Here is a 16,200-nt window from a genome sequence, read left to right as displayed (position 1 = left end):
TGAATATCAGTAATGCCCTGAGCAAACATCCACAACCTGTAATTTCAAATACTTACTTTGGGAATTGTATTCAAGTTCATCATGCTTGCTGTCAGTAGAAGGAATATTTTGTTGTGATTCACACACACACATACACACACGAGTTAAGGGGCAGCTAACCCCATTTTTTTTTTCTTCCTTTACCTAGTTAAACATAAAATTTGATTTATTTTTGTATTTTGCCTATGGTGTTTTTCTCTAATCATGTTCTAAGAAGGTCAACTTGTATTTTTGATTTATTCTTCCTCTATAATTTTGCAATATACACATAGTAGATTGTTTCCATTGTTTCCTGGTATGTTCTGAGAATTGGCTGACCATAAAATGTTCCATGATATGTTCCAGGAAATGTCAGACTATAAACTCACAATATGTAATTTTCCAATGATCATAAAAAAGCTCCATGAATTTAGGCTTGGCTGATTCTTCTACTTGTTAGAGAGTGGAATTCTCTCTAGCCCTAAAATAGGGTTTTTTTTTTGTTTTGTTTTGCTTTGTTTTGTTTTTTCTTTGCCTTGCAACATATTCATGTCAGCTCCTACATCTTTGTGTGGCTTTGTGCAGAACTATATAATTCTTTAGAGTATTACTAAAATTGAGTAATTTATAGTTTGTCATTATTATCCTTAAAATGCATATTATATTTCTACTAATAAAATAAAATTCAGTTGGTTAAGAATATAGCACAGACATTAACTATAGGCCCATTTAGTTTTCAAAGTATTATTTACTTTTATCTTAGCTTGACCTTAACTTTACCCGTATAAAACTGGCCATTCTTTCCTTAGCTTCCTCAAACTGATAGAAGTAGAATCCATAACCTATGAAAAAGTGGAAAATATAAATGGCATTAAGCTCAATCATCCACAGTGAGAGTGCCTTATAAATCAGAAAATAATTTAGCAGGTCCTGGTCCATTTTGTGAATTTGTCCTGTCTGTTCGTCTGATTTTCAATGGTTCGAGTTTGAAATCATAGACATTGTAAATTGACTTTACCGGAGATTGGCTTTTTGTGCATGATTTACCATTCAGAGCTTAGTTTGGCAAAAGTAACTACAGTGTCTTTGGTCTGGAGGGAATGGCCCATACCAGGGGGAGCTATGTCTATGTCTCATTGCTTAACATTCGGTCTAATGGGCAGGGCTTGCTGGCACCCCTCCCCTTTTTACTACAAGCAATTATCCTCAAACTTCCATTTCCATTTCCTCTTTGCTCTTGAGCTTATCCTAGTGAGTGAGTGTCCTTAAGCTCTTCTTTTAATGAAATTAGGAGCCCCATAGGGTTCTGATTTCTCATGTATCATATGATGGCTCTGTCCAGATTAATGTTTCATTTAAATAATAACAACAGTTTTCAATTTAAGATGTATTCTTCATTGTAAAAATAACACCAACTCATATACAAAGTATTTTCCACATCCAGGACTTTATTTATTATAATATTTTATTTTATATAGATTTAACTGCAATTGTAATAAGGAAAGTAAATTCCAATAACTATGTAGACTTGTATGCTTCTATTGTATTGCCTTTAAGTGCACAGAAGAAAAGTAGCAAAATTCTATTTTGTTAACAAAGTCATTAACACACAGCCAAATTGTTTCAGAATCTGTATGATGAGGACAAACAAACAAACAAAAAATAATGAAATCACGTCTCAGAGGACAGCTTTCAACGTAGCAAAGACTTAAAAAATAAATATAACTGCCTAAAATATTTCTCTTTAGTCCATATATTATCTGGTAATTTTCTGTTGTGGCTGACATTGTTCAAGGAATATCTGTTCTTATGTAGTAGTCCAAAGCATCAATAGGAGCAGCAAAGAGTCCTAGCAGGAATATCGAACTCCTAACAAAATGCTCCTCCCAAGCAATGGAACACCAAGTCTCCAAACAATGTACTGTATTCTTTCGTTGACTCCACTGGCGTTTTTAAAGAAAAAAAAATTTTTTTTTTATATTTTCTTAATTTACATTTCAAATGCTATCCCAAAAGTCCCCTATACCCTCCCCCCACCCTGTTCCCCTACACACCCACTCCTACTTCTTAGCCCTGGCGTTCCCCTGTGCTGGGTCATATAAAGTTTGCAAGACCTAGGGGCCTCTCTTCCCAATGATGGCCGACTAGGCCATCTTATGCTACATATGCACCTAGAGACACGCGCTCTGGGGGTACTGGTTAGTTCATATTGTTGTTCCACCTATAGGGTTGCAGACCCCTTCAGCTCCTTGGATACTTTCTCTAGCTCCTCCATTGGGGGCCCTGTATTCCATAATAGATGACAATGAGCAACCATTTCTGTATTTTCCAGGCACTGGCATAGCCTCACAAGAGACAGCTATATCAGGGTCCTTTAAGCAAAATTTTGCTGGCATGTGCAATAGTGTCTGTGTTTGGTGGCTGATTATGGGATGGATCCCCGGATGGGGCAGTCTCTGGATGTTCCATCCTTTAGTCTCAGCTCCAAACTTTGTGTCTGTAACTCTTTCCATAGGTATTTTGTTCCCTATTCTAAGGAGGAATGAAGTATCCACACGTTTGTCTTCCTTCTTCTTAAGTTTCATGTGTTTTGCAAATTGTATCTTGGGTATTCTAAGTTTCTGGGCTAATATCCACTTATCAGTGAGTATATATCATGCGAGTTTTTTTGTGATTGGGTTACCTCACTCAGGATTATATCCTCCAGATACATCCATTTGCCTAAGAATTCATTGTTTTTAATAGCGGAGTAGTACTCCATTGTGTAAATGTACCACATTTTCTGTATCCATTCCTCTTGTTGAGGGACATCTGGGTTCTTTACAGCTTCTGGCTATTAAAAATAAGGCTGCTATGAATATAGTGGAGCATGTGTCTTTATTACTAGTTGGAACATCTTCTGGGTATATTCCCAGGAGAGGTGTTGCTGGATCCTCCGGTAGTAGTATGTCCAATTTTCTGAGGAACTGCCAAACTGATATGAAGACATTCTTATGTAAGTATATTACTACTCTCTGAAGTAATGATCTTGGTTTTGAAATCATTCATGGTAAATTATATGAGTTGCTTTTCTTGGCATATGCACAACTCTAAAAAGAACTGACTCTGTTCCGTTCCATGTTCATGTTCAGTTTTTCTGTGCTTTGATTTTACTAGTTTTATATCTACCTTGGGAGGTTTTTTTTCCCCCCCCCTCATTCTCCTCTTAGAGCGTATCATAAATTAATCTCCTTTGATCTCTCTTCGTTGTGATGGTCAAGAAATCTTTCAGGAGCATGGGAAAATGCTGGTGGGGAAGAATTGACTCTTAGGGGGACCTTGGAATAATAACAGATTGGTTAGCAAAGAGAACATGAAAACTGTGAAGTACTATATAAGCAGTATCCACAACGTCAGCGTCAAGATAAAGGTTTCTGGGGAAAAGCCTTCAGACTACTGCCTGGTTCACTTGAAGGCAGCATTGTGGGATCTCATACCAAAGAAAGCATTCATAACTTTGCTATTGTAGGTGTATAGTCACTAGAATTCTGCCCCAAGGTTCTAAGAAAAGTTTTTTTGAGGCATACTTCATCCGCAACACTTTTCCTAAGACCCACCTCACTGTGACAGCTTCTTTGAGCCACCGTGTGCCAACCACTGTACATTACAAAATCCCTTGTCCTAGGCAAACACCATCTTGCAAAAGCAAGAGCTGCCTGAGGAGTCTGTATCCCATGACATCACTTTGCTTCAGAAGCCAGTTCTTAGATAGAGGACAGAACGTGCTTTGTCGAGGACTGTCTCTGTCCCTTAAGTTTCTCAACATCATGAATATGATTATGGGAGACAAACAAGATCTCAGGGTTCAGGGGTCTCAATGACCCACTTTGCTATGGTTCTGTTCTCTACTTGTATCCCCATGGCGAAATCTATGTTCTCATCAAATACATCCCATAGCAGCAGAAACAGGGAGAATGTTGTCTACTATTTGCCTGAAAGAAAGACCACTCAATGTTTAAAATAATTTTAATTTTCACTTGGGTGGTGATTTTTTCTGAATTTTATAATTGAGCAAAATGTGACCTAACACACTCTTTTATAAAATATGTTTTTATTTTGGCATTTAAATTTTTCCTCTCCACACCCTCTTTATAGTTTCCTTCCTATTGTGTACCTCTTTTCTCTTTCTCCTCCTCGTTTCCCTTCTTCTTTCCTGCAGTATTTATCCACAGGCTACAGTATTAAAAATTAATTTAATTTGCCTCTCAAACGAATAACTTTCACACTTAATTGGTGTTTGAGATATAAAAATGACAAAATATATTTACAGTTTCAAAACAGAATTTGTCCAAAGTTTTGCTATTAAAAAAAGAAGGAATTTTCATCATCAGAAATAATTTTATTATTTATTTATTTTTAAATCAGTTCAATGAAACTGGTAGCAAAATGGTACATAGACAATAAACCAAACCAATTCCCAAAAGGCTACCAGCACAATTACTTCATGTTGCATCTTCATGTGCAAGTATGATAATTTTAAAAAGGCAACAATTTGTTGAATGTCATTAATAAACATCATTTATTCTTTAAATAACTGGAAAGACTATAAACTATCCTTGTAAGCAAGCAATATGAATTCTGTCAAATATTAAATTTGGACTAGTATTCAGAATCAAAAATAATTATTTTAAAATTTATGAAACAAAAGTTTTAGTTTTATAGGAAATATAATCATATCCTAGCTTAAAATCCCAGTCTTAGCAACTGTCATAGTGCAAAAATACTAAACTTCAGAGATCATTGGGAAATAGAAGACTTTTAAAATCTGACATTTATTCCTAAAACAACTGTAATGGAATAAAAAAGCGGCAATGTAAAGAGATATCCTATTTGACTACTGATATCTATATATTCAATATTTTTACCTATTGAATATCTTAATTCAGTTCTGCTTTCAACTTTAACATCATGTCATATGTTTACAAGTGCATTTCCTGTTTGTAACATACACACATATTCACATACAGTCATGACATTTAAGACATGCTCTCACTCTCAATTTTAAGCAACTTGTTCTACCATACTTTTCTGAAGACTAGAGAACTACTCTCTGTTTTGAGGGAACTTTCCATGTTTTTCTTATTCCCAATTATAGATAATAACAACTAGTGCTAATAAAAAAAATTCTCTGGTCAAATTGTAAGAGTGCCTGCAGATTTGATTTTACATTTTATCTATTTTTCTCTATAATTAGGGGAAGGACATAAGGATTCATTTTTTAAATAATTAATTTTACTTTTCTATGATCTGCTTCAGTATGATAAGAAAGGACAAAATATTCTATTTCTTGCATGAACTACTTTAGGTTTCATTGTAACTCTGTGCCAATTTTATGAATAAAATAGATAAAAATCTGAATTTTAGTTTTATTAAGTGTACTACTATACCTCTAATGGGAACATTTGATGTGATTTAGTGAACTGTGTATGTGTTAATTCTCTTGCGAATTTTAGCATATTTATAAAATCAAAAATAGGGAATAAAGCTAAAAGTATTAGTGTTTCAATAGTCAGGTTATATTAGATTTATCTTTCAAATTCTGAATAATTCATATTAAATTTCAAATATAATAAATACCCATGGTAATGATGTTTTCCTTACAATGTCAAGTATAGATGCATTTTATTAATTTTACATTAAATCAGACTTTGATGATGAGTATCTAATATCAAAGATATTTTGAGAACGCTTATGGTTTTAAAGTGTCCTTGTGGTTCATAAAACATATAAATATTTTTCTTTCAGCTTTAAATGATCTTCCTAGTGAATTTTATTATATAGATAAATGAAAAATATTAAAGCCAACAGTAATAGCTCATCTGATATATACAGGTAATATTCCAATTCTCACATTCAAATAAGCTGTAAAGATATGTATTGTTTTCTCTATGTTAGGCATTTTCTTTAGGAGAACAAAAATATTTTCTATTAAGTACACTTTTTATAGCATAAAATGTGCAATTGATGTAAAGTTACCAAAAAAAAAAAAACCCCTCAGGTGCTTAATATTCCTTTGTCTTTCAGTTTCTTCTGTTAAATTAATCATGCTATGTATATCTCAGATTCTAAAATAAATACAATAATATGGAATGACAGACATGATGATAAAGATCTATTCTGAAGCAAACTATGATGCCTAGACAGAAGTCAGCCATATAAGTTAATGGTTAATCTCTACATAGAGATAAGCATTAATTTTTAATGGGTTCAATTTTATAAACAGTAATTTTAAACAATATAATGACATATTAAATTATAAAAAGAAAATCAGTCTTCTATGTTCTTGTGATGTACTTAATATAGGTGGATTTTTAAATGTTCATAAAGTCTTAATAATGTTTTAAAATTGACTGCCGATAATTGTGATTATTCTTAAACAACTAAATACTAGATTTTAACTTCTGCGTTTTATATTAATTTTGAGAATCTCCTCCAATGAAATTTAAATATTAACAAGGAAAATGTCAACAAATATTACACTAAGTTTTAAAATGATCTGTACTTCTAAGAGAATAGATTTTACTTTTAAATAGAAGTAACATGAGAAACTGAATACATTCCAGTCAGGCTATTTGGACTGTCTGTAACATTTTAATGATTTTAAGCAAGATCCCTGCAAGGAATACAATGTCTCTTATTTTCTTTTCATCAGAGTTGAGTTTCCTCCCGAGAATCTTGAACAGCGGCATTGCAGATGCTGTTTTTCCTGCTGGGTTCACTGTTTGGAAGGTAAGACAGTGGATCTGGTCGGATCAAATATCTACCAAAGGAAAACAAAGAAAGATGCTGTATTAGTAAATCAAAGCAACCTTAATTCAAAGTGTTACTATATGTTCTATCTGTAAGTTTTATAAAATAATATTCTGTGGGACAAGTGGAACCCTGCCACCAAACAGAATTAGTATGGTAAAGCAGGTTCAAAAAAAAAAAAAATAGAAAATCTCATAACTAAGAACAGTAAGCATTTAAATCCCCTCCCTACAAGGTTACAGTCATGGAGCGTGTGACCATGACACTCCACTAAGATGACCATGACAAATATGGACAACCCAGAGTTCTCCATGCTAATGAGGTATCTAGATAGACTCCAAGTGTCTAGCCAAATGAGCTTCCCTTCCTGGGCATCCCTTCCTGGGATAGATTCACCCTGAATAAGACATATGCATCCTCATAAACTATGAATAAACAGTTTGGACAAGTAAAGGCTGTCTCCCTCATCAAGGACCATCATAGGGGTGATGACTTTGCTGTACAGACCTGCACAAGTATTCTGCAGGAAAACCCTCCACACTCTTGGCACTAACCCTGCCATTTATCACCTAGAGAGACGCAGGCGAGGACTCCTATCTTAGGCTGTATTTCATCTCCCCTGAGCAGTGTGTCAGAGTCCCAAGAACCCTGAATCCCATCAACAAGGTGGTGTCCTACACCGCAGTGTTGAGGCAAAATGCTGGCCCACATTATTGTATAAGTATCTGAAATAAAGACTCACTGTAATTAACCTGCAATGATTAGATGATAGATGCTAATGAATCACTGTTTCCAATTAGGATGATTTCCAATTGGTCAAAGCTCCATAGTTTATTTATCCTTTCTGCTTGCTACCATAAACTGGCTACTTTTGATCAATATCTATATCATATCCATTAGTAAATCAATGATTGTTTTTATTAGTCATACAATTAAGAGCTTGTGAAAGGTGATGTCAAAATCGCTTTTATTTACATTTTTGAATACCATTACAGCAAACACTATGCCAAAATAACATTTCCAGTACTTGAATAATTCTGCATTTAATATTTAAGAAAATAATATTGAAGCGTAAAAGTTCATTTATATTTCTTTATTAATTATCCTTTATGATTGGTGGTTTGTTGATGCTTATTGTTCTCATTATCTAGTCATAACTGTGTTATGTTCACTAGGTAGGCTAGTGTGGCTTCGAAATTATGGGGATATTTCTGTCTCTTTCTGTAACTGCCGGGGTTACATGTAAGATCTTCCACTACCCTGAGATTCTTTGAAAATCATTCTCAATAATTTCTATAATAAATAAGAAAATGTTCATTTGGGAAATTCAAATATTCCATTAATATTCAGATTAATTTGAGGAAAGGGATCTTCATTCTGTGGAATCATGGGGGGCATTACTACATGTCAGCAGTTCATAACATAAAAAAATTATAAATAATAAATAAAAGTAAGCCAGCAAGTAAATATATAATGAACAGAGGAAATGTAAAGAAGAAAGGGGAGTTCTAAATAGCCCCTGCAGAAGAGAACAGGGTAATATCTTACTAGAAATTTGGGTTGAAACTTGTTTTTATAAATAGGCATGAGAAAACAGAAACACAAAGTCCACTCCAAACTTAATTAAATAGATGATGGCAGGCACTGAATAAGAGCTAATTTTTGGTCTATTTTAAAAGGTAGTTTGGCTAGACTGCTGGTTAGACCATGAAGTAGTGGTAGTTGAAGTTGGAAAGAAAGACAGCAAAGAGATAATGAAATTTGTTTAATAATGGATTTCGAGAACAGTCATTCCAGGTGAAAATGCAAGCAGAATTCCACATTACTATAATAATTTCAGAAGGAGGTACAAAAAGGAATTAAGAACAAATTTAGGAGTGAACGCCTAACATGATTGTACTTTCCTTTTTACAACCCAGAGGGGAAGTATTCACGCAATACAGCCCTTCATAAGTATGATGAATTAGACAACTGAACGAAGCTCCATCCAGTTCCTTCTACCAAATAAAAGTGGAAATTACTGTCCTTGTATTCACTAATGGGATTTCACTATCTACGCACACTGCTTCCTAATTACTTGAAATTTCAATCGCATTGTAAATCGATGAAGAAAACTAATAGCACACATTAAGTCTTTTAATGACATTTCATCTAGTGATTTATTGTTTCAGAATCAAATTAATGTTGCTCTCTGATTTGGAATGAACTTCTAAAAGTAAATTTTTAGGAAAAAACACAAAAAGTAAAGTTTAATTCATTATCCAGTAACTTCATTGATGTTGTGACAAACTCTGCTATCTACATTATTATCACTATAAACCAGTTTAACAAAGAATGTTCCTTGCATTCTCTTTTGATCTGCTGCTACTAATGGTAGGTTTGCTAATGTGCCATAGTTTGGGTTCAGATAACCCTTCTGTCATTGCCATAGCTACAGTCACTGCAATAATATGAGAACCATATTTTCCTGGCACTTAAATTGATATTTTTGATTAAATAAAAAAAAAAGACTATTTAAAGAACAGGGAATTCCTCACAAACATGCCTGGCTAGCTGTATGCTAAATGTCCTAGTTATCAGCTGTCTCAAGTTCATTTGAACTAATAAACACACACACATATATATGTGATGGAAAAACATGGTAATAGAGCCAAGAGATTAACGATAACAATTTTAATATGCTGCTAATATTAATCATGCATGATTGTTGTGTAGGCTTGATGTATTATGACATACAGATAGAATGAGCCTGACTAAGGAAACCAACAGAAAAATCAGTTATTATTTAGAAAAAGAATATTCACATTAAGATATGAGGTAGATTGTAGACTTCCTAAAAATTGTTCTTGTAAATGAGTTTAAGGAAAGAAGATGTACAAATATGGATGGGAAATAAAAGAGTTACTAAATTTTATTATAGTAACATACAAAAGGAAGCCTTAAAGATGGAGCCAGGTACAATATAAAGTTCTTCCACAATGTTTTGTCCTTTATAAATTCAACACAATCAAATGTAATTTTTATCATGACAATAGCGTACACTCATACCCACCAGATTACAAAAATGTCCTATTTTATTACAGTAAAAAACTTTGTATCTGATTATGTTAGGTATAATTCAGGAATTATTTCCAATTTTGAGGTACAGACAATGATTTCCTTTTTAATATACTTTTCTAGTAACTTTTTTGAGGGGGGAGGAAATGTCTCTTATTTTACTCTAAAACTGAGTACTACCCCACCATTTGATATCCACTTTATTCTTCTCGCCATGCACATCTTTGTATAAAACAAGCTACAGTTAAAGCTTTATCATTACATATACTAAATGTTTTTATGCATTTCAGTGACAGGTAATAATGCAGTATTGAGCAAAATCCAAAAAAGCTGGAAACATTACAATGCTTACACCTTTAGCAAACTATGCTTCCAGTCTATAGTAAGGAAGTGACACAGCATGGTAGTTGCATTTAGACAAGCAAATGTATTTTCAAATGACTAAATTTGCAACAGAGGATCAAGAACTTGAAGAGAAGAAAGAAGATTTTCCTTTAAAAAAAATGGTTCTTTGAAAACTGAACAAAACCATATAATTGTATCCTACATTTCACCATACACAAAAATCAACTAAAAATTGTTAAAGGATAGTAATGTAAATCTAAGTATACAACTAGCAGCAGAAAACAGAGGAAACACACTAGGACACTAGCTGTATTTGAAATAAACTTCCAATGTCTTTGGGGAACATCTTTGTTTTCTACCCTAATTAGATAGTAATCTACCACATATTTTGCTTCAAGATACCAATCACAGGACACCACATGCTACAATATCAGTCTACAAGGCTAGTTGTGCCCCTGGTGCAAAAATGGTCTTATAATTATACTAACTAATCACTTTTTCATTTGATTTGTTCCCTGTTCCATAGGAGGAATTTCATGGCTGGTATTGTAAAGCTGGTTAAAGTCTATGATTGGTGAGGTTATTAGTATTACATGGGAACCAAATGGTAGGATTTCACTAAATGGTCATGTTGTGAAACTGCCTTCAAAATATTTATGTCTATATCCACATATTTATGTTGCTATTGGCCATAGTTAGAAAAGATCCTTTTTAGCAGGTAGAAATCAATGGAGTGATGCTCCACTCCAGAGATCCCACCAATAGATGAAGAACTATTGGAAGTTGGTGAATGCTGAGAAATGCAGAGTCACTTATCTTTAAGGATGATGTCACTAGTAGATTGTCCATGCATAAGTGAATGGTTCTCTAACATGCACACACTTGTCACTAATTGGACTCAGAGGGCTAAAGCTACGGGTAATAATATAAGGAGAACCAAAAGGTAGGTGGAATATGAGTTGGATGGTTTACAAAAAGAGATGGAAGTTGGTGGTTAAAAGGATTTAATCACTATTCATTGTATAAGTGTATGAAATTTTGAACAACTACATAAAATAATTAAAAATCATAAATAGACAATAAAATATGACGTGTTTATTAGGACACCATTACACTATTAGAGAGACAATCTTGTACAACTAATTCATTAAATAGTTTATCCTTAAAATGGGAAAAAATATCAACATATACACAGCAAATTTACTGCCAAGTATATCTTAAAAACAGTGAAAACATGCATCCACAAAAGAGTCATAAAACTATATCCTAGGAGTCCAAAAAGAGAAACAAATGTTAAAACAACAATGATGAAAAAATAAAATGTGGTCTATTTGTTCTGAATATTATTTGAAAGTAAATACTGTGACACTGCTATATGATTAAATTGTTATTATAATTTGTTAATATAGAAATGAAATAATAAAAGAATAAATACTATAAGATACTATTGGCTTTAAACATTGTGAATAAAATAAAGCTTGTTTTGATGGTCCCCATAGATTCATGAATTTGAATTGTTGTCCCACATGAAGTGACACAATTAGGAAGTGTGTCCTTATTGGAAGAAATGTGGTCTCGTTGGAGGAACTATGTTACTGGACAGTGGGTTTTGAGGTCCTCGGCTCAAGCTTCTCCCAATGTGAAATAGATCTTCCTGCTGGTTTCCTGGAGAAGCCAGTCTCTTTCTGATTCCTTTGGATTGAGATGTAGAATTCTCAGCTTCTCCAGCACTATGCCTGCCTATAGGCTGCCTTGCTTCCCACCATGATGATAAAGGTCTAAACTTTTGAAACTGGAAGCCAGGTCTATTTAAATGTTACTTTTGTATGAATTGCCTTGGTTATAGTGTCTTTTCACAGCAATGAAACCCTAACTATGACACCTTTAAAACAGAATATAGATTAATAAGTAAGGACATCAGTAAGAGAGCAGAAGATGGAAATTGATTGCTTAACCCATATGATGGTGCAGAACTTCTTTAGAGAAGTATGAACTATTCCAAAGTTGGATCATTTCAAAGTTGATAATTTCTGTATAGCCACCAGAAATATTTAAAGACATTAAATTGTGTATCTCAAATGTGCATTTTATGCTTATTTTTCAATAAAATTATTTAAATGTGACTTCTATTATATATATGCAAATAAATTGATTTCTATAAGAAAATAGAACCCAAAAGCACAAGGAAGAAGGAAGCAAACTTGTCAAATGGTATGCTACCAAGCCAAAAACTTATGGACAGCCAAGAAATGATCACCCAAATAAGAATTACAAGGTGGGAGATGGTTTTTGAGTCATTCACTTAGTAAGTGATATAATCTCTAGAACCTATGGGAAGTCCAATCAATCTAACAACAGCAAAACACTAAAAGTATGAATGTAAATAAAAAATAAATAATGTACAAATGACTTGAAACAACAGTTGTCATATAAATTCCCAATAAGAATATAAAAATATTCTAAAAACACTCAATCAGTAGATGAATAATATCAAAACCAAAATGATTATTGTTGCACATATATTGGAATGACTGTTATCAAAAAGATCAGAAGTCAAATACTGCTTAAAAAATGTAGGAAAAGAGAAATTCTCATTTACTATTAGTGTAAATTTTGAACTAAAGAATAGAAGGTCCACATACTCAAGGAAACTGAAAAGCTCTCTACTCAGTGATAATTTGGTCAAGGAAGAAATAAAGAATTTAAATACTTGCTAGAATTCAATGAAAATGAAGACACAGCATACCCAAACTTATGGGACACAATAAAAGCAGTGCTAAGAGGAAAATTCATAGCAGTAAGTACACTGGCAAAAAATTAGAGATATCCTATGCTAGAAACTTACCAGCACACCTGAAAGCTCTTGAACAAAAAGAAGGAAATATACCCAATTGGAGTAGACTGCAGGAAATTATCAAAATCAGGGTAGAAATCAACCATTTTGAAAAAAATTTAAAGATGAAAATAATCAAGAAAATCAAGAGCTGATTCTTTAAGAAAATCAACAAGAATGGTAAACCCTTATCCAAATTAATGCAATCAGAAATGAGAAGGAAGACATAAGGACAGAAACTGAGGAAATTTTTAAAAAAATCATTAATTCCTACTACAAAAGTCTATACACAAAGAAAACTGAAAAATCTAGATGAAATGGATGATTTTCTAGAGACCACAAACCAAAGAATAGGTAAACTATCTAAACAGTCCCCAAAACCTAAGAAAATAGAAATAATCGTTAAAAACCACTCAACCAAAAACAAAGTCCAAGGCCAGATGGTTGTGGGGCTGAGACTGAAAGAAAGGCTACCCAATGACCAGGCCAACTTGGGACCCAACTTACATGTGCACACCATATTCTGGCACTATTATTGAGGCCATATTTACAGACAGGAGCCTGGCATGGCTGTCCTTTGAAAGACTCTATCATCAACTGACTGAGAGAAATGCAGATACTTACAGCCAGTCATTGAATTGAGGTCAGGTACCAATATGGAAGAGTTAGAGGTAGGGCTGAAGGAGCAGAAGGGGATTGCAATCCTACAGAAAGAACCACAGTGTCAACTAACCCGGATCCCTCAGAGCTCCCAGAGTCTAAGGCAAAAAACAAGGAGCATACATGGACTGTTTCGTGGCTCCTGGCACATATGTAGCAGAGAACTGCCTTGTATGGCCTCAGTGAGAGAAGATGCAATTAATCCTCTGGAAACTTGAAAGAGGGATTCTCCTGAGGGTGAGGTGGGGGTGGGTAGCCAAGTGGGGAAATATCATCTCTGAGTTGGGGGAAGGGAGGACAACAAGAAGTACTTGGGGAGAGGGGACCTGGAAGGGGGCAACTTTTGGAATGTAAATATATAAAATAATTTAATAATAACAATAACAATAATAATAATAACAGTAATAATAATATGAAAATTCACATCATTAGAAACATTAAGAACCAATGTTTTGGTGCATGAAATTTCTCTCTGACTCTTTTTTATTGTATTCTTTTTGTATTTTATTTTTGCTTATAGAAATTTAAAAATCTCTAGAAGGATATATTGTTGCATACTTCACTTTTCCTGTGAGGTATTCTCCACTTATAGTATAGATTTTCTCTTATTTTTGCATGTGTACTTTTGCCCAGAGACTAGAGAACGTTCACTACTACTCCCTCATTCAAAAACCCCATTTATAATAATTCTATACTTTATAGCACTACATAGAGAAGCACAAAGATATGCATTTTTGCCAAAATTGCATTTTCTAAGCATGCTCATCATGAAAACAAAGAAGGGACTCTATTAGTGAATAAACCATAAGGAAAATTAGTAGCTTATATATCCCTAGTACATTCCATGAAATCAACTTACACAACATCATTCAGCTCAAGCCTGGTGTCTGGAGACGGATTAATCAGGATATAGGAAAGGGTGCTCTGATGGTCATTCATTTCATCTAAAATGAAATAAAATATCAAGTTTGTTATGATTCACACAAAATTACCAGTTACTGTACTTGTGTTCCAATAACGTAGTTTTCAACGAGAACTTGGTTAGTTTTTGTTTGTTTTGTTTTGGTTTTTGTTTTTGTTTGTTGTTGTTTTAATAAATGTAGATTTGGTTTTTGCATTTCTGCTTTTGGAAATATCTGTGAAGTACCTACTTTTTATTCCAGTAGATGATAAAAAGAAAGTATCTAATTCTGTTCAGCATTACCATAGTTATAATCTCTCCTGAAAACTGTTATGATTAAAAAGCAATTTTTCTAAAGAAATGGAAATGGGATATTCCTTGATTCATCTCCCTATATAATAATTAAATATAATTAGAAGTAAACATCATACCGGATAATGTTGATATAGGAAATTCCCTGAAAAACTAATCTAGGCAGATATATTTAGAGCATATTAGAGATAGTGTGACAATATGCATAGTTTAATATGTGTGTATTCATGGCAGAATTTTTTCTCTAAGAATGCAAAGAATCCTGTGTTAAAAAAACATATTTTAAAGGGGTTACTCTGGCATATGATTTTATTTAAAAACAACAAAATGGAGGTGCTATGCTTTAAGTATCCATTGAATGTTTAGCTCTACTTTGAGGCTCTTGAATTGGAAGCCTGGTTGTCCTTGGCCATATTGGGAATTGCTAGAAATCAGTTTAGGTACTGAAATTAATGTCCTCAGAGCACTATGCTACATCCTGAGTTTCTTATAAGTTAAAATTGTTTTTAAAAAGCATATATTCCATCTGCCCCATACAAGTTGACTTCTTATCTGATCCTGTAATTTTCTATTAAACCCACAGATCTTTGATGTGGCATAGCCAAGTGGCCATCAAAAATCTGCAACCTGGTGAGTTCAAACTGTATTCGAATTGTCATGTCCAATAGTATGACTTAAATGAACATCTCTTTAAATATATCCAACCTCAAGTATCAAATGCAGCAATAAGAATCTCACCTGCACAAAAGGCATAGGAATAATTATTTTTTAATGTGAACAGCTTTGTCACTTTTGATGTTCTACAATCTAAGAGTATTGTAAGATGAGAGGATAAAGTCATATGGACACATACTTCAATGACTACCTTTCTTTCTAGGGATAAAGTTTGTTGATATACTTAACCACACCCCCAAAATCCAGCCAGAGTATTAGTATATTTCTAGTTACTACAGTTGTAAATCAGCATAGTTCTTGAAGGAAATATTAAATTAGTAAGTTTGAAGAAAAGTCTAATATTATTTCTTTACCAAGAGAAATTCTTCCATATCTAATTACTTCATTAAAGTTCATGCTAGGCCAACACTGATGAACCTGGTAAACATTTTGCTGTACTGAAACTCTAATCCCACAAAATAATGTAATTTATTACATTCATTCCAGTAGAAATATGCCATTGAAATGCTATAATATATTCTACTTTAGTTCAATTGATATGCAAACTTATTTTAAAATCTACAGATCAATGTTAGTATCTCACAAGACAGACAAATGACAAAATAGTTGA

At 33.4% G+C, this 16,200-nt stretch overlaps 1 protein-coding gene and 1 long non-coding RNA gene across 6 annotated transcripts in view; one reads left to right on the top strand and one right to left on the bottom strand.

Annotated features, from left to right (window-relative positions):
* LOC110321415 overlaps nt 1-16,200 on the top strand; it is a 50,971-nt gene that overhangs the window by 8,273 nt on the left and 26,498 nt on the right. The window contains exon 2 of the long non-coding RNA XR_002380526.1: nt 15,499-15,545. This is a non-coding gene — a long non-coding RNA (uncharacterized LOC110321415). The remainder of the gene's footprint in view (nt 1-15,498; nt 15,546-16,200) is intronic.
* Nucleotides 5,589-16,200, bottom strand: part of Kcnt2 (potassium sodium-activated channel subfamily T member 2) — a 349,821-nt gene continuing 339,209 nt past the window's right edge. For 3 of the 5 annotated variants that reach the window (XM_029539119.1, XM_021197656.2, XM_021197657.2), the window contains 2 exons: nt 14,562-14,646; nt 5,590-6,817 (listed from right to left, as the gene is read on the bottom strand). In XM_029539119.1, coding sequence (XP_029394979.1) covers nt 6,706-6,817; nt 14,562-14,646 — 197 coding nt within the window. In that variant the 3' untranslated portion in view covers nt 5,590-6,705. Of the gene's footprint in view, nt 6,818-14,561; nt 14,647-16,200 lie in introns of all 5 variants that reach the window. The other 2 variants (XM_029539117.1, XM_029539120.1) reach the window with 1 other exon arrangement.

Source organism: Mus pahari, chromosome 5, assembly GCF_900095145.1.
Source record: "Mus pahari chromosome 5, PAHARI_EIJ_v1.1, whole genome shotgun sequence".
Classification (NCBI taxonomy): domain Eukaryota; kingdom Metazoa; phylum Chordata; class Mammalia; order Rodentia; family Muridae; genus Mus; species Mus pahari.
The sequence above is the reverse complement of the archived record's forward strand: the minus strand, read 5'-3'. Positions and strand labels throughout refer to the sequence as shown.